The sequence below is a fragment of the Tupaia chinensis genome, unplaced genomic scaffold (genome assembly GCF_000334495.1).
Source record: "Tupaia chinensis unplaced genomic scaffold, TupChi_1.0 Scaffold143796_1, whole genome shotgun sequence".
Lineage (NCBI taxonomy): Eukaryota > Metazoa > Chordata > Mammalia > Scandentia > Tupaiidae > Tupaia > Tupaia belangeri.
This window is the reverse complement of record NW_006203646.1, coordinates 3,194,542-3,221,003: the sequence shown is the minus strand read 5'-3', so window position 1 is coordinate 3,221,003 and position 26,462 is coordinate 3,194,542. Positions and strand designations below refer to the sequence as shown.

The 26,462-nt window shown below is 40.4% G+C and overlaps 1 protein-coding gene across 5 annotated transcripts in view; it reads right to left on the bottom strand.

The window, feature by feature from the left end:
- EBF1 (EBF transcription factor 1) overlaps positions 1-26,462 on the bottom strand; it is a 464,386-nt gene that overhangs the window by 146,583 nt on the left and 291,341 nt on the right. For 4 of the 5 annotated variants that reach the window (XM_027766945.1, XM_027766942.1, XM_027766943.1 and 1 more), the window contains 2 exons: positions 19,432-19,513; positions 1,527-1,668 (listed from right to left, as the gene is read on the bottom strand). In XM_027766945.1, the coding sequence (XP_027622746.1) occupies positions 1,527-1,668; positions 19,432-19,513 (224 nt within the window). The remainder of the gene's footprint in view (positions 1-1,526; positions 1,669-19,431; positions 19,514-26,462) is intronic. The other variant, XM_027766944.1, reaches the window with a different exon arrangement.

Here is a 26,462-nt window from a genome sequence, read left to right as displayed (position 1 = left end):
CTTTCATCTAAACATCTCTAGTCACACAATCCCTTCTGTGACTGTGACTCCAAGGGTATTAAAAAGGCAACATTATCCCTATTTCCCCTTCCTTTCATCTAAACATCTCTAGTCACACAATCCCTTCTGTGACTGTGACTCCAAGGGTATTAAAAAGGCAACATTACTGTAAAGTGAGGATCAGAATCATTTTAAGTATAGAAATGGAACTAGGAAAGCAATCACGGGCAGGTGTTTCAAATGGCCTCCTGCAAAAAGTAATATCCACCCATCTCAGTCCTAATGAAACCATAAAGAAGCAGCTTTTGAAAGATGGATTACTTTAAAAAGACTGTAAAACTGGATGTGGTAGAATCCCTTCTAAGAGCATTATGTCTAGCTAATTAATAAAAAGTACAGTTTGTGCACAGCTCAAGCACACACACACACACAAAACAGGCAAAAATGATGATAGTGTTTATTAAATGGGGATGCTGGCAGGGAAGAGAGTTTTCCACCTTATGAATTGCATTCGGGACAGCTCATGGCCCATGAAAAAAAATCAGGCAATCAGGTGATAATTTGTGTGGTAATGTTCTCAGAGAATCCTGCTGACCTAAGAAACTGGAAAATGCAGTGAGGGAGATGGGTGATGAGTTTAATTTGAGGAGACTGGGAAAGTTTAATGTGATGGCTGGTGTCCGATAAAATCCCACTGATTTGGGGATATATGTTTGGATGGATACAGGGACAGATGGAAGGAAGGACAGATACCTTACATACACATGCAGCACAGAAAAATTCAAATGTAGACATGCACCCAATCCAGCCCATGCTTCTTCTGAGTGGCATTCACTTTCCTTGATTCAAATTTTTATCTGGTTTCCTCCAGCCTTCTTGCAGTCACCACTGATTGACCATAATTCTCAAGACATGTGATTTCTCCCCATCAAAGCCTACCTACAAAAAGTGGCTTCTGTCACACGGTGATGAGGGGAGGGTTCTGTGCAGGGTAGAGGAGGAACCTTGGGTCTGAGCTTCATATCGAAAGCTCCTCCAACCTAAATTTTGAACCTGATCTCCAATAGGGGTTCAACAGATAGTTAGGGTTACAACAGCAAGATAGTATGGAGGAGTTTGTTATATAATCTTGCTGGTCAATTGTAAACCCTGAAAGTATATCATAACTTCTGTGATACAAAATTACAAGGCCTTTCTTTATTTTTGCTACAGATATAGCCATAGCCATTTACCAGAAGGGATACAGGCAAAAATACAGCAATGAGCCAGGTCTCCCTCTTTCCGGGAAAGAGCTGTCAGTCATTTCCAAGGTAAAATATCTTACAAGAAGGGGTGGACCCCTGATATTTTCCTGTCTTTAAATACTTAGCATTCCATTTTGAAGAGTTAAAAAAAAAAACTGCAGATTTTGTTCAAAAGACATTAGAAATTTGAAACAGTAGAAAATGTGGTGGAGTGGAAGAAAAGAAACCAAATAAATTCACAGTTAACGTAGCAATGCCAACCAATGAAAATGATTCGCCTACCATGTTCCAGATAAGAGGGCGTACCTTCCGAGGGGTCAAGCCTCCGAGCCCTCCGCCCGTGCTTGGAGTTATTATGGACAAACATATTATCAGAGACTGCCAGGACATGGCCATCCACGTTGACTGTTGTAGATACCACGACCTAGAGACACAAGAGAGAAATGAATGAACATTTTAATATAAAAGCATGGCGGGTAATAAACTCAAGTTAAATAAATAACAGCTGGGAGCTGAAGAAAATTGCATAGCTATTTCACATAATAACTGGTGCTTATGCTGTACAAGTCTAACAAGAGGAGCTATTGATGAGTGGGTCTTTGGCATGGAACGCTTTTGATGCAGTTTTAAGTAAAATTGCACAGTTTATAGTTATACAGCAGAAGGTACACTGTTAACCATCATTTTAACAAGAGGATCTTTATTAGCATATTTTTTTTTCCTACACAAGGGCGGTTGTGTTTCACCTAAATTACCCTTCAGTGTAGACACTAAAGCAGATATCACAGTTGATCATGCAAATAAAAATCTTTTGAATCTTTAAAATATTTCCCCCTCCCGACTGTGTCAGGGTTAAGAAGATACAGAAATGAAAAAGAGAGGTTTCAGTGAGAGTGGGAAGCATTTTTGTCTCCTGGGTGTCTGTCTTTTCTGAGTTTTCTTCCCACGTTAGTTTAGGTAATCAGACCGAAGTCCCCCTCACTACTATCATCACCCTCTTCACCCACTCAAAAAAACCCCTACTAATTAAGGGTTTTAGATCTGGTTCAGAGAAAAAAGAAGAAGGAAAAAAAAAAAATGTGGGGCTGGCCCCGATCACAATTCAGACACTGAGGCCATCTCACGAGCAGACACTGAACCCAGTTTGCCAGGAAGGACGCAGGCAAAGGTGTCGTCTCAGAGAACTTTGACTGAAACAATGAGAAATGACCTACAATTCTCCTTATATGAAATGGGGAAGGGGATTAAAACTGAAACCCACAGAGATATGTTTATTCATGCGACCTCTTACAACCAAATATAATAATTGTCTGTAATTGCAGCTTCAGCTCCCACCTCATGCTTCGACACGGGAAACAGCAATCAACCAGCTCCCGTTTAATCCACCTATTATGTTGACTAATTAACTTTGCCCGACAGTTTATTTCTTCCTCCATTATCAGCCCCTGTCAGCCGCAAGCATCCTGCAGCATAGGGGAAACCTCAGGCTCTTTGATTGATCACCGATAGATTGACATGCAGATTAATTTAATTAGAATCACCTCACTTGAGAAATGAAAGACAATGGCAAGAGGGCTAATAGATCTGCTCTCATAATGAGGCGAGCCTCCAGAGCCCGGGCTGAGAATTTCTGATTTATTTTGCTCAATTCCCCAGTTGCTTGGAAAGACTCTTGCTTTAATTGTTCTTGGTTTTGAGAGGCATTAGCCTCTGAAGAGGTGAACCGCTTACAAGGATTGGCACACACTGAGGCCTCAGTTTCTGAGACCTTTTCTCCGAGTTGGCTAAAGGGGGCGCTGACTTCTAGAGCCTTGTGCAACAAGGCAGTTTCATCACCTGAGCTGGGCTGAGGGGAAAACACTGGGTCTTGGCCCAGTCCTGCCTGGTCAATGCTCTTCTTCATGGATCCCCCAGCCCTGCCACCTTTTGCCATACTTAAAAGTTTCTCTGGTCCCTTCTTTGGCCTAAAGGCATCCTAGCCCAGTCGCTGAATCCCTGTTCCCTCAGCCTCAAAGATGACAACAAAGTACTGGCTGGGAAGGCATCGCTCATGAGAGGACCACGACCTTCATTTTACTTTTTAGATCTATTTTATTAAAACATATAGTAATGACTGAGGGTCCATTCCGGGACCCAGAGTATTCTCCTTAGTCATTCTGAAACTCAAAATTCTATTTAGTCATTCATGGCACAAGTTGTAAGTTTGATGAAGAAGTTCTCAAAGTGGTTCTCTTCATTCATGACTGACCAACCAGGTCTGACACAGCTGGAAGCATGTGTGTGTGTGTGTACCTTGCCAACTGCAGCCTAACTGGGAAGAAGGAGGATGAGGAGGACAACAAGGTCTGTCATTTTATTTTCAAAAACTATTATGTGCAGTCACAGAGTCAATATGACTTAAGGTAACAGACATTCACTCTCTTTTTTAGTTCAGGAGATAGCTTCCTAAGACATTTATAATTACATAACAGAGCTGGGGCTTTCAGAGAAATTTTGATTTACTACAAGACCACAATTGAGTGGTCACTGGAGTCGTTAGCTGAAGAAACTATAAAAGGAATCCCAAACGGTGTCTGTTTCCAGTGTCAGGAAATACAGAAAGTGGTTATTTTAGATGTCTGTCTTAAGAAAAAAAGAAAGAAAGAAAAAGCAATAACAATTCGCCATGCACCTTTAAGACTTGAGGCTTAAAATACTCAATATCTTTTAAAGACGCTGTCATCTAAACCCTACATTGAACAAAAATATTAAAAACGGTGAAGGGGGGAAATAACTATATCCTATAGGTTTTTCTTTTCTGGGCAAAAGAAGTATCGCCAGGGCCGCACATGTAATAGAATCACTTCATTGAAAGATCACTTAAAATTAGAGAAAACTAACACAGAGAATCCTCATGCCTTTAATTTTTAGAAAACAAACAGCTGACGTGTCCCTCAAAAACCTCATGACACCACTTGTCTACACCAAAATAATTTCTCCCATTCCAATCGAAAACGACTAGGAGATATTTAATTAAAACATACACTGACGTTCATTTACAGAGCAACTTGTAAATTAAAGAAAAAAAGAAGATAAAATACTGTGAGATGCAAAAGGAATACTAGAGTATCCTTTAAAAATAGGCCCATCCGAGGAGGGAAAAGGGCTTTTACAGTTTAACACAAGATTAATGAGGTGCTGACACATTCATGCAGGCAAGGGACAGACAGGCCTGCCAAATCTTCAACCTTCCCAAACTTTGTCAATAAAACACAGCGTGACTTGGGGACAGATAAACAAGGAAAATGATTTTACCTTTGGACTCAAGCACCCCCTTCCCTCTTTATCCCCTTTTTTACTCCCCAACCTAGAGAAAGGAATGATGAGACTGTGAGGAACAGGTATATTTAGAATTTTACAGGATGTTATAATTAGACCTTTACTTTCTAGAACTGCACTTTTTAGGACAGTAGCCCAAGGTGTGGCAGGTTAAATTTAAACCAAGTAAAATTGAAAATTCATTCCTGGGTCTCAACAGTCACATGCATGTATTCAGTAGCCACAGGTGGCCCGTGGCTACTGTGCCGGACAGGGCCAAGAACATTTTCATCACTGCAGAATAACCTACTGGAGAGCACTGCCCTAGAATGGTTTTGAAATAAATTGTGCCAATTTATTCACGAGTGTTCAAGTTATATTTCCTAAAGCAAGGATCAGTCTGGGTGGATAGGTTTAGGATGGTGTACATACATATTTTCATCACTACCATTTGGAATAGAATTTTTTGCTTGTTAATAGAGCCATCCAGAGACATGCTGGTTAACACTTGGCACGTTTCATGGTACCTTCTATCTGATCCTGACCCTCCTGGTGAGAGTATTCGGTGATAAGGGAAGAGCAGAAGAGAAGTTTGCAGCTACCCAGGAGGGTCTTTGGAGATGTGATGTGGAGGTTTTCGATTTATTGGCCCATGTCAAAGGTTCAGAATCTGTTCTGTTATGTCCTTCCCTGAATCTATTGGGTTGTCAGAAAAGTTATGATGCATTTTTACATAGAAAAAATGTAGAAAAATATGTCATGACCTTCCGACCACTTAATAGATAACCCAAAGGCTACCTTTACTATCTACCCATCTCAATTAGAATTTGAAAGAACCTGACATAAAATATATGATTCTTGATTCTCAAGTTTTCTACTGATAGATGTTACTATGTTAATTTCACTTCTTTAAGCCCCAGTGTCCCCAACTCTCAGAGGGGAATAATAATAGTACCTAACTCACAGGTTACTATGAGGCTTAAATTGATTAAAGTGGCCAGCATGGCTACTGGTTCGTGCTGAGCCCTCAGTAAGCGTTCATATCAGTACGAGAGTAGGTACCATGCAGCTGGTGATGCTAAACAAAAAGCTCAGGAGAATGAACCAGGCTACTAACCTTAAGCACCCTGATTTCCCTAAAGAGAATGCAGGAGAAAATGTTATTTTAAATGAAAAGATACTTAAAGTGGCCCAGCTTCAGGGCAAACAAGCAACATGAAAGTAAAGATGGCCGGCTCCCACATGGCCAACTGTGTGGTTCGAATCCTGGACCCAATGACTTGAAAATTACACTTAGCATGTGCGTGTGTTCATGCCCAACATTCTGAGAAGAGAATGAAGGAGAAAGGATTGTGTTATGGCCATCCCCTTTGGGTGGTAGATTCTTCACTTTGTCCCTCTGTGTGCATGTGTCTCTCTCAGTCTCTCTCCAGTGAGCTCACACATCCTACTGCAAACTAAAAAGAAAATCAAGTGGCCCAGCTGCAGAAGCATGCACTGCTAGACACTGCAAGTCAGCAGGATGAGGCTACATGGAAGGCCTGGGTTTGACCGGCCACCAACCCAAGATAGGCAGGCACAGTGGTACATGCCCTCAGCCATAGCTACTCAGGAGGCTGAGGCAAGTGAATTGTGAAAAAGAATATGGAAAGTATTTCTTTTGTGTCCTCCATGCACTCAAACCTTAAACTTTTCAAATACTTTGTGCTCACAACACATTATCATCAATTCAGGCTTCTCGTGGTTTGAGATTCTCACTGGTTTATGGAATTCTGCTTTTTCAAACCTATCTACATCTCTGCCTGTTATATTCTAGACTTAAAATGAAATGAAACCCTCCTGCTCTAAAACAAGTCTGTAAATTAGACAACTCATCAACATTTCACAGTGAAGGTTTTCCAGAGTGGTCTTACTGGTGAGTAACTCCTTGCCAGTGTTTCTCAGTCTGTCCCTCTTCCCTTCACATCAGGCAGGAGACCTTGTATGTCCTAACTATATTATCTAAAATTCATGAAGCATAGCCTCTGCCTTAAGAGCAGATTTTCAAAAAGACAGAAGCAGCTAAAATCAATCATGAGTGGAAGATCACATTAACGTAAGGAGCAGCTCATGTGGAAGAAGGGGTTATGACAAAAACAACTCGAAAAGTTAACATTTGTATCCTTAAGCCTTTCTCCAAAAAATATGGAATCAGAGGAAAGATTAAACCATAACAATATTTTTGATGCTTAAATTTAGAATATTTTGGCAGTACGTTACTCCCTCCAAAAAAAAAAAAAAAATGACCACTTCAGCAAGTTAATTTTGAATGACTCTAAAATAATAATGTCTTGGTTTTCAATTGCTGACATAAAGTAACTCAGAAAAAAGAACCTAGTGCTAAAGTTGGTCTGTCCCGTGGTTTCCTTAACTCTGATTTGAGCTCATTTTAATTTTGCATTCATCTGGGGTCCCTAATAATGAAGATTTGAAAGCATTAAGTGTGAAGTACATGAAAAGGAAAGGCACTGGGCAACATTCCCTGGAGTAATAATCAGCAATAAAAAGGAATGAAGTATTGCTACACCTGGATTAATCTCCAGAAGATTTTGCCGAGTGAGAAAAGACAACACCAAGAAGTTCAGTATTGCATACTGTGGCAGGAAATGTGCCCTCCCAGAAGTTCATATGTTGAAGCCCTAATCCCCAGAACACCAGAATGTGACTGTACTTTGAGATAGAGCCTTGATTGCATTAAAATGAGATCATTATAGTGGTCCCTAATGCAATTGCATGGTGTTCTTACAAGAAGAGGAATTTGGACACACAGAGAGGAATTCGTAAGAATGTAGACACACCGGTAGAAAGTCAGTGGGGCCATTTTGAAAACGGTAAGTGGACAAATCTTTGTGGTGATGGAAATCCCCAATATATTGACTACATGGTAGATATACAAACCTTCCACATCTGGGATAAAATTTTTAAAGTATTTCCACACAAATGAATAAAGAAAAACTCTAGAGAAATAGAAATTAAATGGATGGACTATATCAGTCGCTATAGTCTAGTTGCAATATTGTACTATACTTTTGCAAATTATCATGATTGAAGGAGGCTTTGTAAAAGGTGCATGGGATCTCTCCGTATTACTTTTTGGAACTGCATATGAATCTACAATTATATCAGTGAAAAAAGTCAACTAAATAAAAGCCATCGGCAGCCAATATGTCCTCCAGTGGGCAAATTAATTAAACAAACTGGTAATCCATGCAACAGAATATTATTTAGGCATAAAAAGAAATGAGCTATAAGAAGACATGGCAGGAATCTCAGGTGCATATTGACAAATGAGAAAGACCAGTCTTAAGAGACTCCATAGTGTATGATTCCAACTAGATGACATTTAAGAAAAGATAAAACTATAAAGACAGTAAAAATATCAATGGTTGTCAAGAATCTGGGAAGAGAAAGGGATCAATAAGGTGGATACTGGACATTTTAAGAGACAATGACACCATTCTGCATATGCTGTAATGATGGTAACATAACAATCATGCATTTGTCCAAGCCTATAGACTATACAGCACAGAGTGAACTCCAGTGTACACTACGGACTTTAATTAACAATAATGCATCAATATTGGCACACTGATGGTAATATCTGTATTCCACAAATCCAAGATGTTAGTGATAGCAGAAATGGGGAAGGGAAGATTGAGGTATGTGAGAACTCCTTGCACTTTCTATTCATTTATCTGTAACTCTAAAACTGCTCTACAAAGTCTGAATGTATTTTTCAAAGGCTTTGACCAAATTTCTATCCTCAGTGTCACACAACCCACATTCTACACCTTACTTGTCAACCAAGCTACATCTTTTCAAACTCATTGAATGCTAGAGACATATGACATCTAAGAAATCAAACCATCTAGTGGCTTCAGCCTGTGAGTTTTCAAGTGGGAGTCTGATGGCGGTGCTGTGGTGAAAGTGACAGTCTATAGGTCTGACCCATGTGGGAAGGTTCTGGGTTCGCATCTGGAGATCTCTCTGAGCACAACAGGCACCTGGATACCCATGACCTGGTGCTGGCTGAAGGCCAGGGATGAACCACAGCCTTCAAGATGCTCTTGGGACTGCCTCTCCCTCTTTCTCTAAATAAATAGAACTTTAGGGAAAAAAAAACAAAAAACTTTACTACTTTTTTTTTTAATGTAGTAATGTGGACAACATTGTAGAGAGGAAATCATAAATGCATTGACAATAAAGCTGAATATTAAAATAGTAACTTTCCTGTGTCTGGGATCATATCAACTCCATATGGTAACTCTGTTATCTCATACACACGAGAAGCTCTGAAGTGGCAGCTTTACGTGGCTTTGAATAATTTTAAAGCAGAGACTGTGATTCTTACTCAATAAATGCAATTAGATTGAAAAAATATGTCATCACATAAGGCCTATAGGAAAAAAATGACAAAAGGAATCCTCAGTAACATGACACTGCAAGTTTGTCCAATACCTTCTTTTTTAGCTTGGAAAACTCAGGCTTAAGAGGCTCGCAAAATATTCTCAAGGTTATGGGACAAATTAAGAGCGGAGACAAGTTCAAAGGGGTCCCATCAGATCCTAATTCAGTTCTCACCAGGATGACCTCTGGCCTCTCCATACACAGCCCTTGCTCAAGTCCTCTCTTTGCATTTCCTGGTATTTTCCAGTACAAATCTATGATGTCTACAGCGTAAGCATTATTTACATAAAAATGGTCTGCAGAAGTTAGGTCTTCATTAACTTTGTCCTTTAAAAGACCCTTGACTGGTATAGAATGAGATAATCTCAGAAACATGCCTGATTACTAGTTTCTATCTGGGTGAAAGATCCCAAATAATTCACTAAAAATTATAGAGGATGCATGAACCTACAGAATGCAACAGAATGGAATCACCAAATTAAAGGAGTGGTTAGCGGAATTAAATCCACACTGTAAGGCTCAAGGCAGAACCATCTTTCCTCTTAGCATAAAGACAAGAACAGGCACTTTTTCTTTTAATTTAAAATTATTTATTTATTTATTTAATTGCATTATTGTTATTACTATTATTATTATTATTTAATTTGACCAGAGAGAGAGAGAGAGACAAAGGATAAGTGAGAAAGCAAACTGCCAGGTCCAGGATTCGAACCATGGTTAGCCGTGTGGTAGTCCAATGCCTTTACCACCACGCCACCTGATGACCCCAAGAACAGACACTTCTAAATCCTTGGATATTTATACTAAACTAACTTAGACCTTCGAAAGCTAGACTTAGCTTCTGTCTCCAATCTGTGACACATGCTAAACAGACCCATGAATGGCTTAAACCTTGTTCTTTTCCCTTCAGATCAAGATGTTTTTTGATAACTCTTGATTGTATCATTGACGTTTAACTGATAACCTCTATTTATGGATCCTTATTAACTATTTTAGATGAGAGTGAATCAAACATACAGAACTGTCATGCATGCTCTTTAAAATGGTGCTATGGCACATGGACATGGAAATCAAAAGCAAGCAAATGGCATATGAGTCAACAATCACATTCCAGGGTCAGATCATGTAATTCTGAGTTTAGTTCCCAACTCCGTCATTTACTATTGGGTCATTGGAAAAGTCATGATGTATCTTTTTTATGTTTTTCTATGTAAAACTGCATCATGACTCTTCTGATGACCCAATCATTTGGAATGTTAAATAAGTCACTTAATCATAGGAATGAGTTATGAACCTATGTGAGCCTCCCATGAGCCAGGCATTATCCTCCGCACTGGAGAAGCAAAGATGAACAAGACAGAAGCAGCATTTACACACCAGGAGTTTGGTTCTTTTTGGAGACAGAAAATGGGACAGGCTCTCAATAAGTAGGCAAACAAAACAAGTTTCATATTGTGATAAGTTCTAAGAAAAAAATAAAATGGGGGTGATGATGCCTAGGTGGAAGCTATTTTTGATTGGGTGATAAGGGAGGCTTCCCTGAGAAAGTGACATTTTGGCTGACATGTAAGTAAGAAGTATCCAACCATTCAATGATGTGGCAGAAGAGTATCCCAGGGAAATGGAATAGCAAGGGCAAAATCCCTGAGGCAGGAATGAATCTGGCGTATTTGGGAAAGAGAAATGAAGGAGGAGGAAAAAAAGCTCAATGTACTTGATTAGAGCAAAGTGAACAAAAGAAAGAAGGGTAGAAAAAGAATATATGCATAACACACTAGAATATACAACATATAAAAAGAGCACTAGAGGTGACAGCTTAAAAAGTGGAAGAGTATACAAATAGCTTTGGTGAGTAAGTCTCATTGAATATAGACATTCTCACCAATCAAACCAACATCTATTCTTCAATGTATTTTACATTTTCTTCAAAAGCAACTCTACTTAATGTAAGAATATACTTTCTCTACGTGCAAAGCTACCCCTTGTCAAATCCCGTTCATAAGGATTCCTTCTCAGTGATGCATACTTTCTGCCTAGGCTCAGCATAAAACTCATGCCAAAATACATATTTGTCCAATAAGCCATAATGGTTTAATATATCAGGTTGAAAATCCACCATTTGTATTTACCATGTTATGTGAATAAATCCTGTATTCTAAAACTATCATTAGAGCTGCTTTCAGTATAATTAATCAGCAAGACACATCTTGAAATTATTCTGTATGAAGAGAATGATCATAGCTCAGGCCGCTAGCATTCTGTGGGTAAAGAATTTAATTGTGATGTACGCTGTTCGTCAAAACAATATAAGGACATTTAAGACAGAGGACAGAGGACAGTGGAGGAGAAATAAAAAGGATGAGAGCATTTCCTTCTTTATGGAAGTGTCTTTAAAGGCAGGCTAAAATGGCAGAAGTCATACATGTATTTCAGGAATCTTCTTGTCATCCTCTGTAACCCATTGATTCAGAAACATCACAGCTTTTTAAGTAAAAAATTCTCCAAAATTTTTAAGTAAAGGATTCTCCAAAATTTCTAGAATTCACTAAAAAAAGGAAGCAGGGAATTGCCATTCAATATCATAGCCCATATTATCATTTTTAAAAGAGAGATAAATTTCTGATGCAAATTTGAGATTAATAACCTCATAATTTCTCCAGTCTCCTATCTAAATGACTTAAGTGAAAGATTGTTCATCTCTGGAGACAGACATAAGAGAAACATGAGTTTTGTGATTGTTATTTTTCCTGCTCAAAAATTTTTTCAGGCTTTCTTCAGAATGATTTATTCTTTTTATTTTCCTTTTTCTTTTTTTGACTGCAAGAGGGTACTTGCCAAAGAAAGAGAGAGGGAAAGAAGAAGAGGAGGAAAGTACCCCTCATGGGATCCAGTCATGCCACAATCCCTTTTCTTCCATTCTTTCCTCCTATCAGGATTTTGGCCATACATGCACACACACCTGGAGTGTTTTGCAAATTGCTGGGACCAAGTTCAAACTGTGGTCAGCCATGTGGAGCCCAGATCCCTACGCATAGAACTTAACTGCTACACCTCAGGTCTGGCCCAATATAATTTATTCTTATCCTTTAGCTCTGAGTTTAAATGCCACCTCCTCAGAAGCCTTCCATGGTTACCTACTTTAAGATAGGTTTCCATCTCCCATCCTACACTGTTTTTCTTTTTCATGATATACTCTTTGCTTTTTTTGGAGCAATAATTATAATTTCTAATTAGTTATAAGTATTAATTTACATATATCTCGATTGTGGCAGCTGATGGCTATTACTCCCTAGGTATCCATCGTCTCTTTCTCCTGGGCTGCACAACTAGACATTTTCAGGCTTCCCTGTGGCTACATAGGGTCATCTAGCCAATGGAATGAGAGCAGATTTGTCAAGGATCATTTCTAAGTCAAAGTTTTTAAGAAGTCCACGTGCTGCTTCATACGCCTTTCACCCATCAGCTGACTGGTTGAAGACCACGAGATTCTAGGGGCTGAGGAGGCATAAAACAAGGAGTCTGTGTCCCCAAATCACTTCAAGGACAAGATCCAGTCATTAACCAGAAACACCTGCCTCGTACCATTATGTAAGCAAGAAATGCAACCTTCTCTTGCAACTTGAGCCATTATATATGCTTTGGTCTGTTTGTTATAACAGCCAGTATTATCCTACCAAACAGACTGCAGCTGGAATTTAAGTTTAAATAGAGCAAAGGCCCTATCTTTCTTGTTCATCATGATAGACTCACTACCTAGCACTTCAATAACTACTACTGTGTGAGTGTATGCATGTACACATGAATAAATATTTCTTACATTTATATTCATATATAGTCATAGACCTAATTTTTTTATATATAACTATAGATGTATAGCCTATGGAAAAACCTTGTTGAAGAATTAAGATGAATTTGGAAATATATACTGTATTTGCTAGTCTCTAAGCATTGTGGTATCTACCTCCATGACAGCTTAGAGACAATTCTTGTTCCTTTCCTTGCCACCCTCATTCTGCCAGTCCCAACAAGGAAAGCTATTCAAAAGGATTTAAATCTTACCTTTGAATTGTCTGTATCCCGTCAGTTAAAAACTAGACCTATGACATGGTTTTAACACAGTCCTTTGACATTAGCATCTTTTTAGTGTCAAGATGAAGAAAGGAGCTCATTTAGTCACAGTAAATCTCTCCCTGTGTCAAGAGCTGTTTTCATCCCCAATTTTCCCCCCTTCTCATCCCTCTATCCTTCCCCCACACCCACCAGAACTGAATGAACCCTGTATCCTCTTGTATTTAAGCAAGTTTGTTACTCTAACTGCAGCCTAGGGATTTCAAAATAACACATCTATTATAAATTAAATTTTTTTTCAACAGATTTTCTACAAGGTTTATTCCATACTGGCTTAAAGTATGAACACAGCCAAGCACTGCAGAAAGTGATTAATTTCTTGAAAACACTAAGGTCACACTAATTGACATGACCTGTGTAATTAAGCAGTCTCTGTTTACACACCAGAAGTCCAGCCACTGTGAGGCTGAGTTTGCTTGACAGAATGTCTTTACATGTCAAGAGATCAACACCCTTTCTCATGTCCTTCTCAGTCATCTACACAGGCCCCTGATTGCTGTTCAGAGGAGATACATTCTGGCTTATGGATGCAAGCTCAGGCTGGCCCGGAAGCACACACAATGGGCTGCGAGACAAGCAATGGCAATGACAGGAGAGAGAACCCACTTAATAGGCAAGGGAGGTGTTCCCAACCAGATGTCTCTAGGACTCAGGTTTCCTGTGGAGTATAACTGGCAAAAGCTACAGTGATATGTAAAGAGTAGATCACTTTTTCCATGACCAAAAGATACTACTTCACTCACCCCAGGGGCAACAGAGACATACTATTAATATTTTTAATTGCCTAAAAGTGCATGCTAGAAAGCAAGAGGAAGAGGAAGAAACATGCCCCAATGGGGCATGGTCATGCTGCAACCACATCTCCATTTCTCCAACCCTTTGAGATACGGGGGGACACACACATCCATGTATATTTCTCAAGATGCTGGGGCTGAGATTTAAATCATGAATCCATGTGGGCTCTGGCTTAACCACTAGGATATGAGGCCAGTCCCATACAAATATTTGAAATCAGCTTCCCAATTAGTGCTCTAGGGGAAAAATTATGGAAATTCTACATCTCGTTCATAAAACACCTACTATCAACATCATTATGGCATATCTCTGCCAGTCACAATAGTTGTACGGATAACTATTCCATGCCTAAGACTTGGGAACTTAGTGGATTTCCTGATAGAACACTCTCAGATGCCTAGGAGTCCCTTGATGCAAGCCACATCTAGGTGAGGGCATTTCTTACCCTAGAGAACTGGCCCAAAGCTTCATAGGTTAAGTGAGGCCTCAGACTTCCTTCTGAAAAAAGATGTCTTTCTTTTAAATAATTACAAATAAAAATGGATCAACACTGTAGCTCTAATACTGAATAATGTCCAAGTTCTCTCCCTTCCATACAACCCCACACTCAACTGATGAACTCTGGTGGTGTTTCAGTGTTCTTCACACAGATGGCATCTTTAGGCTCCATTAGGGGAAACATCTCTTTTAAAAAAACCCTCTCAGGCTTTCTTCAGATTCTGGGACTGCGACTCTCAGATGTTGAAAGATCTCCTTATTGCCTCACTAAGTATATGCCTACAGAATCTGGATAATTTCTTTATCATTCTAAAACAACTAAGTCAGACAATATAGATAAAATTACTGCTTCACCTCTTAGTAGATGAGTAACTTAGCACAAATTGCTTAACTACCATAAACCTGTTTCCTCATTTGAAAAAATGGGACTCACTCGTATTTAAATTTTCTTTGCAAAGTATTATGAAGAAAAGCATAATAACACATGCAAGATACTTCGTACAATGTCTCTTACATATTGAGAACTCAGTAAATGTTACCTTTACCATCCGGTGTCCATAAACGTATATACAGTAGACACATGGACACATGTGTTTATATACAGTTACATGGAACACACTGGATGTAGACACAGATATGAAAAAAAGTCATCTCCTAGCACTTAATGCAATTAAGGATGAACCAAGACAGAGAACACGAGAAGAAAATCTGGCTTGGGGTAGAGGCAAAAGAGACAAACATAAATAATGGAATGACAATGAGTTCAATTTGGGGTCTATTCAGTTGAAGTTCCTGGAAATATCCAAGGGGACTCTGGATAGCTGGGTATCAGGCTTCAGCTACCCTGACCACAGAGTGCTCAACACACAAATAGTGGTTAAGATGTCGGGCGCAGAGAAGATACTCAAGGGAACCAATAAAGTGAGAAAAGATCTGAATCTCAGAATGAAATTGGGGAACACCAACATTTACAGGAAGGCAGACACAGAGCATCCCTTGGAGAAAGTTGAGCATAAGTGAATGTTGTCATGAAATCCAAGAGGGAAAAAGAAGGATTTAAGAAGAATGGAATGGCCACTTGTATAAAATGATGACAAGAAATACAGAAGTAAATAGTCATGAAAGGAAAGAGATGATAAAAAAATGTGAAAGGTTGAATAAAGGATGCTGCGATTTTGCTTGAACTCTCTTAAGGCAATTCATCCAATTCTCAGATGGCATAAATATCCATGTGCCTACATGCATAAGGCCAAATGTTAATCATGTAAAAATAATAATTCATGAAACGTATAAATGTACAGAGATACAAAATAAAAATAAGTCAGTGTTAATTCTGCCATAGATTCCTCTATCATCCTCTCCGAAGAGGTAATGAGTAGGTGAAGGGAACTGGGTTAAATCTGAGATCGAAAAAAGCATTTGTCATTGTTGACTGAGAGAGATGCAACTCTCCTTCAACTCAGAAACTGACTCTGTGGTGGCCAAAGCAGCTGCTCTTGTTGAGAAAATTAGATTTTAGCACCCAACTAAAAATCACAAGAATGAGTATTGTCAGCATTCAGATAAATCATATTTATTTGGAGGACAGTGTGGACCTTATGTCAGGCACCTCTCATGCCTAATTGAAGGGTTCACTCTTTGTGACAGTAGCACTATCACCAGGAAGAGTCTGTCAGAAGCCATTAGATATATGCCTGAACTAGTGGTTCTTAATCAGGGGCAATTTTGCTCCCCTGCTCCCACCTCATTCCTGCCAGAGGGCATTTGGCAATGTCTGTAGACATTTTTGGTTGTCACGGCTGTTTCAAAGGAGGGGTCTCTGCTGGTATTTGGTGGGTAGGCATTGCTAAACACCCTAGAGTGCACAGGAAGCCCTTTCTACTCCTTAACAAGAGATTACCCATTTTAAAATGCTAATCGTTCCAACATTGAAACAAATTCTAGACTGAATGAATGATGCATGTTCAGTTTATTCCAAGGATTTTATCCAAAATTTTACATTTATATTTCATCATTTTCAAATTATTTATACATGTAGGATTTTGTTTTTCTCTCATATATAATGAAATGAGCATAATGACCCATTTTACAGTTGAGGAAACCAAGGCCCCAAAAGATTATAAGACTTTCCAGAAAGCTAACTTGTGTCTCCTCAGACTAGTAGTCCTCCTACTAAACAGAGAATGATTATTTTGTGTGTAAACATAAAGCTTTCTAGACACTCTGAAAAATAACAGACTGAATTTTGAATAGGAACTATCCTTCTATAATTGAAGACTTTCAGATATTTATTTTACTAGCAAGTTACATAAAGGAAAGCACAGCTCCAGAAGTTCTACACAAATGTCGCCAAGATCCACCCCAAACTTGGCTGCTCTGAGAGGTATGGCAAAGTTGATCCTGGTATTCACAAGGCATTAGACATGCTTATTAGACAAAAATGGTTTCACTCCTGGCTATGCTTTGTTCCTGTCCCAAGCTTGGTCAAAAGAGATACATGGCTCATCTCAAGGGCAAAGCAAGCCATGAAACAGTTTATACCAGAACGTAACTTCATGTTGTGAGACACTTAGCAACACACTTAGCAGCATCACATGTGTGATTCGTCAGCTTAATTGCAAAGCTGACTCTGACTCAACACAAAAAGTCCTGTGTGGGAATGAGGACACCAAAAGTTACCAACTTGGGCCAGAAGCTGACCAGGGGGCCATCAATAAACTAGGAATCTATGGATTCTCCCCATTCATGTCTATCAAGACAAAAGATGGCAAAGCTAAGATGACTTTATAGACCTACCTCAGACTCTCAGGAGAAAATGCCTTTTGTTCATTGAGTTTGTTTTGTAATGAAACTAAAAAAAAATCACTTTGGAGACCAAGAGATATTAACATTCACACTCAATGTTCAAAGCATCCTTTCCCTTTCTCCCATCAAAGAATGTGCAGCTCTCAAAGATCATACCTTTGAACCTACACTTAAGGCTTACTAAATATACCTACGGCCATACTATTTCCCTGACACACCATATGGACATTCATATGTGGGTCATGACTCTGATGGGACCATGCAAATAAGTTAGCCCTGAAGTTACATAGAGAGCAACACAACTGTCAGTAACTTTGCTATTCAGGGTGGTGCATGGCATCACCCGAGAGCTTGTTACAATTGTACAATTTCATTCCCATTCTGACCTCAATCAACAGTTTAACAAGATCCCCAGGGGATTCTTAGCGCTTTTCAGTTAGAGACACACGCTGTCTAGAACTCAGTCTACTTCCCTAAAACCCAAGTACCATCTTGTGTCTTTGAAATTACTACCTTTGTTGTTGAATCCATGTATGATTCTGTGGGGTTAACATACCACCCATGCTTTAAACGGTGGCAGATCTGACTGAGGCTCGAGAATATTTACATGTGCTTACGGAGACATTCATGAAACAGAACTGAGTGGCCCCCATATCACTCTAGGGACACTCTGCTTCTTAAGGGGAACCATTTTCAATAAACAATTACACCTAGCAATTTTTTTTTTTGAGAGATTTTCATTGTAGGGCGCGTGCGCTCGCCAGACAGACAGAGAGAGACATAGAGACAGAAAGCGAGAAATCACCCCCCCAGGGGGGATGGTCACGCCGCAATCCCTTCTCCTCCATTCTCCTCTCGGGATCTTGGGCACGCACGCACACGCGCCCAGCGTGAGTTTTAAGCCACCGGGTCCGGGACACGAACCGCGGTCGACTATGTGGGAGTCCAGCGACATAGCACACTTAAGGCTTACTAAATATACCTACGGCCATACTATTTCCCTGACACACCATATGGACATTCATATGTGGGTCATGACTCTGATGGGACCATGCAAATAAGTTAGCCCTGAAGTTACATAGAGAGCAACACAACTGTCAGTAACTTTGCTATTCAGGGTGGTGCATGGCATCACCCGAGAGCTTGTTACAATTGTACAATTTCATTCCCATTCTGACCTCAATCAACAGTTTAACAAGATCCCCAGGGGATTCTTAGCGCTTTTCAGTTAGAGACACACGCTGTCTAGAACTCAGTCTACTTCCCTAAAACCCAAGTACCATCTTGTGTCTTTGAAATTACTACCTTTGTTGTTGAATCCATGTATGATTCTGTGGGGTTAACATACCACCCATGCTTTAAACGGTGGCAGATCTGACTGAGGCTCGAGAATATTTACATGTGCTTACGGAGACATTCATGAAACAGAACTGAGTGGCCCCCATATCACTCTAGGGACACTCTGCTTCTTAAGGGGAACCATTTTCAATAAACAATTACACCTAGCAATTTTTTTTTTTGAGAGATTTTCATTGTAGGGCGCGTGCGCTCGCCAGACAGACAGAGAGAGACATAGAGACAGAAAGCGAGAAATCACCCCCCCAGGGGGGATGGTCACGCCGCAATCCCTTCTCCTCCATTCTCCTCTCGGGATCTTGGGCACGCACGCACACGCGCCCAGCGTGAGTTTTAAGCCACCGGGTCCGGGACACGAACCGCGGTCGACTATGTGGGAGTCCAGCGACATAGCCATTATGCTAACTGCTGGTTCCCCACCTAGCAATTTTTGAAACTGGAGGAGAGAGGCAAAGAAGGAAGAAGGGCCATCATTATAAAACAGAACAGTCTTGCCAGTTTTCTTCTTTACCATTATTTATTGGTTTTCTACTTGTAAACTATTAGGAGAAAAAAAAAATAACTCATTTCTATAAGCTTTATTTAATCCACGGGGATTTAGACAGGTGAGTCCATTCAGGAAGCCAAAACCAGACTCAAAGGACATCACAGCCTTCACCAGTGAACACAGGTGGTGCTGTCTCGGTTCTTTTCTAATGAAAACAACAACCCTGAGATTGCAGATTCCTAGGGGACCATGGCAGCACCTGCTGTCACCTCTGGGGAAACAACTCTATTCTACATCTTCTTCTTCCGAAGATGTTTTACCCTCTTCTGATATTCATGTCATTATTGAGATTCAAGAAAGACAAGACAGACCCACCTGGAATCTCCGCATGTCACGTGGGTTTCCTGCATTCTTTAGGCAATTTTGGTTACATTTGAGAAAAAATTTCAAGAAGAACCTGTAAAAAACAAAAAAAGAAATGATCCTGATTAGTATTTCAGTCCTCATAGGGGAGGGGAAAAGGGAGTGAGTTGATTCTGGTTATGCATTTTCTGCAATAATCAAAATGTGTTAGAGCCACTGTTTCATGCCTTTGTCTTGGATCCAAGCTAGACCTTCTTTAGGAAAGGAACACTTTTGGTACTGGCAGCAGATCTCACAAAAGAATTAACCCCCAAGGAAGTATTTTGCTCAGAGGGAAAGTCTTTACCATAATTTAAGATAGGTTTCAATTGGATATAATTGTCTGAGAATTACTGATGGTCCCCAACAACAAGTAATTTTAGCCTTGCAAACTCACAGATGATAAATTACCAAAGGACCTCATAGATGAATAAAAGGATATTGTAAACACTTTATCTTAACACCTCCAAATAATATGTTTTCGTTATTGGGTTGTCGGGAAAGTCATGATGCATTTTTGCATAGAAAAACATGCCATGACTTCCCCAACAACCTAAGAGTATCCTTGTAGGTAAGATTCACATACTGTCTACACTTCTCAGACTTCTTAAAGATCCCCTTTTTCTGACACTGCCTGGTATAGGAAAAAGCTATTTGTGACTGAATAAGGATCTTCCTACCTCACCATGGTTTCTGAATTGGTTCAAGAATTGAGACATTGGGTTTTACTAATTAAGGTGACTAAAAGTTTCAATTTGTCTAGAAAAATCTCAGTTTATAGCAGCAGTGTTGGCATAAATATTAATAGTATCGACTTTAACTCTCAAAAAATGTCCTGGTATGGTTGATAAATTATATGGTCACCCTATAGCATTCTGAGTTATTTCTTATATAGCCATCAGAGTTGCCAAAGTTCATCACAGGAAAGCAGCTGGAGTGAGAGGGGTAGGGGGCCACAGGTAGCTTACTGGTTAAGGCACTGAACTCCCACATGGCCCACTGAGCTACTGTGGTTTGAGTCCCAAACCCAATGGCTTGAAAATCATGCCAGGTGCATGTGCATACATGCCCAAAATCCTAAGAGGAGAATGGAAGAGAAGGGATTGTGGCTTGGCTGTCCCCTCCTTCTCTCCAGGGAGGTGATTTCTCACTTTCCCTCTTACCGACTGTCTGTCTCTGGCAAGTGCATGTGCCCTATGGTAAAAACCTTTGAAAGAAGAAAAGAAAAAAAAAAGAAAAGAAAAGAAAAGAAAAGAAAGGAAAGGAAAGGAAAGGAAAAAGAAAAAGAAAAAGAAAAAGAAAGAAAAAGAAAAAGAAAAAGAAAAAGAAAAAGAAAAGAAAAGAAAAAAGAAAGGAAAAGCAAAGCAAAGCAAAGCAAAGCAAAGCAGCTGGCATTAAAGTTGCCATATTGAGCATTCATGTGGACCACCAGAAATTCAACTTTCCCATTCCCTATGTTTCAGAAAACAAAAAATTTCTAAAGCCATGTAAGTTCTGCCATCCCTTTTACTTTTAGGTCCAGATGTGTCTGTGGATTTCAGGTACAAATATTCTCCAAAAATACCAAAAGGCATTAAAACATTGATCAATTAAACTCTCATAGGAATTCTTTTTCTTTTACTTTTTCCCCCATGCTGAGTCTATGCCAGAGTAAAATTCCCACCTCACTACACAGAACTTGTGAAGAACTGTCACCTTATGATGTTCAGTCTGAATTTAGCACTGAGTACACTGCACATCAACCACGACACTGGGTGCCTCCCGGACAAGGGCAGCCCACGAGAAGATCCCAAATGGAAGCCATGTCTGATTTCTGAACGAAGCCACGTCTCAGAAGAACCTCTCCCCTCCCTGCTCTAGAATCTGTCAAGATGCGAGTATGGTATAGGAATCATTCTTTAAAGAGAAAGAACTTCTTTAACTGAAAGAACAATGTTATAAAACATAAACATCACCCTAAAATGGCTCTCTCAACATCACGCAGCTTTCTTCTGCCCGTTCGTGAACTCAGGCTTCTGGATAATCATTTGTCCCCATGTCTAGGATCTTTCCAGAGACCAAGTTCATCAACCTCTCATGCAAGGTGAATGGTCATGGAACCCCACGGAAGCCCAGCTGTGCTGGGTGGAATCTGTGGCACTCAACCTTTCTCCAGTCCAAAAGGCAACATGGTCATTAGGTCAACTGGACTGTCACTAATTCAGGTCCTCTTTCAGGAGGGCAGACTTGTGAAAGGAAAGGGGTTTGAGCAAGTGGCCAAAATCCTAGGCTCCTTGCATTGTCCTCTGAGCTCTCAGAAGGCAAGTACTGGGTAGCCCCACGATCACACGGGGTTTTCTGAAACAATTCAATGTGTGGAGCTTACAATAGAGTACCCCAAGTTGTAGGAGTTCAAATCTACAACCAAAGACACCTGCAAAGTCAAAACTGGATGCTTCTTTTGAGTACAGCTAGTGGTAAGCGTATAGATGAAAGTCCCCTGAAGGCCCTGGAGAGGGCTGATTGCCACTAATTGCCAGTGGTGGTTGTTGTGGTATGGCGGGACAGCCACAGTCTTTAGAAATACTCAGAATGCGGGACCAACAGATGACATAGCAGTTACTCTCACATGGCCAACCATGGTTTGAGTCCCAAACTTGGTGGCTTTAAAATCACGCAGGGCATGTGTGGATGTGTGCCCAAGATCCCGGGAGCAGAATGGAGGAGAGGGGATCATGGTGTGGCCATCCCCCTTGGGTACGATTTCTCATTTTTCCTTTCACTGTGTCTGTCTGTCTCTCCTGCAAGCACACAGACCCTATGGCAAAAACCTCTTTAGAAAAAAGAAAGAACGAAAAAAAAAGAGAGAAAGAAAGAAAAGAAGAAAGAGAGAAAGGAAGAAAGAAAAAAAGAAGAGAAAGAAAGAAAGAAAGAAAGAAAGAAAGAAAGAAAGAAAGAAAGAAAGAAAGAAAGAGAAAGAAAGAAAGAAAGAAGAAAGAGGGAGGGAGAGAGGGAGAGAGGAAGGAAGGAAAGAAATACTCAGAATAGGGAGGGCCAGACAGTGGTACAATGTTGAAATTCAATGTTGTGGGAAGGTTCTAGGTTCCCATCCAGAGACCTCCCTGAATATGCTGGGCAAGCATGTGCCCATGATCCGAGGTGACTGAAGCTGGGAGTGGATCATGACATTAAAATTATGTTGGGGTGCTGTCTCTCTGTCTCTGTCTTTCCCTTTCTCTTACTCATAAAATAATTAATTAATTTAAAAAAAAAAAACTACCCAGAATGGGATTTACATTCTAACTCTGCTAGGTACTACTTATCAACTTTGGATAAGAAGCAGGATTCCTCTGTTCCACACTCTCCTTATCTACAAGCTGGATATAATGTTAATAGCAGACCCTAACTTCTAAGGCACTTAGGAAAATTAACTACGATTCTGTGTGGTGTCTGAATGGTAAGCGTGGTGATGGTGGCAGTACTAACAATGACTTCCCATTGGGTGCTGACCTCATGGTCGGTGCAGAGCTAAGAACTTCCGATAAATTCCCATTTAATCTCTCCAAATCATCTCTGCTAGACTACTCCCATTTTAGAGATGAGAAATTGAGACTCAAAGAAGTATTAATAGAACAGCCTGTCCGAAGGTGAGTAAATACAAATTTAGATTCAAATTCAGAGAGGGCAGCTCCAGGGCCGTTTGTCGCCACCACACTTTAGTCATTTTAGCAGCCATAGAAGTGGCACATAATGATCTTAGTACTAATTGTACCATTGATAGCAATTGTGGTGTGAGAGCAGTTGTCTAAGAAGAGTGAGTAAGAATAATCATGCCCAAAGTAGCATGACTATTTCCACAATGGCAACATGACTGTCACGGAGGAAGGTGTCATTGCCATTCTCCCTCCAGTGGGCCCCCTGCCTGGTTCCCCAGGGTTGGTAATATTTGCCGCCTGTGTGTGTTTAAGCCATTTGAGCCCAGACCCGACAGCCAGATTCAGGTTGCGTTAGAAGGAGCTGTCAGCACACCCTCTGGCATCTTCGAGTCAGACAACTGCTAGCCACCATGAGGGGGTCCATCTGGTGCCAAAATGGATTTTGAAAGACAGGCCAACAGGACGCTAGCTTTGCCAGAGAGAAACAGAATCAAGGGAGCAGAGGATCTTCTGCCTCAAAGATGAGCGGGGAGCGGGGGAGGCGCCTGTCAGCAGCCCATCGTTAGCACAAAAGCTATGCTGGGCACACACCGGATCCCTGTTACCCTAAGCTGCCCTGTCACTTGGCATGCTGGCAAAGTCCCCTGCCCGCCCCCTCAACAGCAGATCACTTGCTGAAATTGAAGGCTTGACCATCTGTCGTGGGGAAGACACGGCCGTCAACTGGTGCCTGGGGCCTCACACAAGCCCTTATGTGGCTAAGACGCTCTGAAGGGCCAATTCTTTTGGGGAAAGCAGCCCAACCCCAGGGGGAGCCGCAGGAATTCTTGCAAAGTTTTCCCCTAAGTAGAAGCCAAGTGTCTGACCCTTTCGGATCACACTTACTTAAAGGAATTGAGAAGAGTTAGGACGAAGAGTTAAAAATATCCCCACTGAGAGACAGGGTTAGATGCAGCACACAAATTTGGAGATGATTTATCAGGTTAAGTGTAGAAGCCATTTGAAAATGGGGGTGGGGAGGGATCACACGTGCACATCTGCTGGCCCACGGAGAAGATCTCAGATTCCTTGGGGGCTTTTCACAAAGTGGAGGTTGTTGTAACTCAAAACCTTGCTTTTGTCTAATGAATTGCTGCATTTTGTGTGGCGAGTGTGTTTGATAAAGTGTTGTCAGGAGGAAGAGTGTGGCGGTCTTACCCCAACTGTGGGAAACTGACCCACAGCAGGACAAAGCCCCTATTGACCCTGTAGCTTTCCAAGGAGTTCCGTAAACTCCAGGAAACAGCTCACTGGGATCAAACTTCTTTTTAACTCAAGCCTTAACTCAAGCCTTTTTTATTTTTTTTTAAGAGGGGAGGGAGATGGCAGGAAACACTACACCATTCTGTTAACTTTCAATACGAATAGTATCATCTTATGTTCATGAAATGTGTTATTATTCAAAGCACTTATATCTGCAGTATTTCATGGACTCCATAGAAATCATGCACATTAGCTAGACCAGAAATTATCAAATTATTTCTTGTTGGAAAAACGGGAAAACGAAGACTCAACTAATTAAGGGATTTATCTACAGTCAAATCCTAGTCTATTATAAATTGGCCCCAAAGACTAGGCATGGTATAGTTTTCCATGACTGATAGAGCTTTACAGGTGACCTTAACTATTAGTTAGTCCAACATCATAATTTTACATATGAGAAAAATGAGCGATCAGGAGTTGTGACAATGCCAGCATAGTTAATAATAGTTATGAGAGCTAGAACTATAATCTATGTGTTCAGACCTCTGGTCATATGATTGTTTTCCAATATATGGTTAGCTTCTCTGAAGTCAATCCAATAAGAGCTCAACATTTGAGCTCTTGGACTTTTTAGTAATCTCAAATAGGAAGGTGACAGCCACAAAAACAAAAATGACATCCGATTATAAGTTGTGTTTAAGGCTGACCCCATAACCTACCAGTTAAGGAAGGTGGATCCCAAATGGCCAACCAAGTTTGAATCCCTGGTACATGACTTAGGAAACATGCCAGGTATGTGTGCATGCATGCCCAGAATACTGATGGGAAGGAGGAATAGAGGAAAAAAGAATATGGTCTGACCATGCCTTGTTGAGGGGGTGCCTTCTCTCTGTGTATGTCTCTCTCTCTCACACACACACATGTGCACATATACACACATGCATGTGTAGGTGCCCTACAATAAAAATAAAAGTTGTGTATAATTATCGATCAGGTTGATGTAGAATATTGGTCCATCGTTGAACTAACCAAACCAAATACATATATTAGTAGAACAAAATTGTTTATTCAATGAAACATTCTTATACCATTTTTCCAACCAGTAGATATTCAGATTCTAGCCTGAGTACTTTTGGCCATATGACCAGCATAATACAGAAGACCAAAAGATAACTCTAGACTCTCTCCTTCGACAAATTAATTGGATCAACCAACAGGCTCTGACTTCTCTTCACAACAATGGACCTAGAACTTACTGAGTTTTCAGTAAATACTTGTTTGACTAACCAGAATTTAGGATCTCCAAGGGATAGAAATGAAAGCATTCTGCAACAAAGACAGGCGAACACTCTAGACAAGAGCTTGGACTGGAGATAAGATGAACCTGGGTAAGTTTCACCAGTTCCCTGAACCTCAGTGTCCTCATTAAATTATGGGAATAATAGTCCCTCTTTCCCAAAACAACCGTGCAACTTTCCCTCTTTCCTAAAACAACCGTGCAACTTTCATCAAAATCCTAGCCTTACTGCTCAATTATTTGTGAAACTTTAGACAAATTATTTAACCTCTCTGTCCCTCAATTTTCTCATCTCCATAGTGGGAAAAACAACAGCACCTACTTTAGAGAGTTGGCGAGACTTAGATGAGGAAGCACAATGTGATGTGTTTAAACAGTAGCTGGAATAAAGGAAATGATCATTCTTTGCATCATCATTTATCCCTGGCAACTGCTCCCTGCCTTGCCCTCAGAGATGTTGACATTTTCAGATCCAGAAAGTATTCTTCTCTTAAAAAAAAATAAATAAATAAGTTTGCCAGAGGGTGCATGTACTCACCAGAGAGACAGAGAGAGAGAAAGCAAGAAAGCATCCCTCATAAGGCATGGTCATCCTGCTGTCCCTTCTCCATCTCTCCCTCTAGGGATTTTGTGCATCTTACATACATAGCCAGCACGTTTTACAAGCTGCCAGGTCCAGGACTTGAACTTTATGGTTGGCCATATGGGATCCAGCACCAAGTCACAGGCTGACCTTTTTCCTCTTTTAAATGCTAAGATTTTTGAAAGAAGCAAAGGGCCCAGCCACAATAGCAAGCACCATTTTACACTGCTGAGTAGGTAGAGGCCAT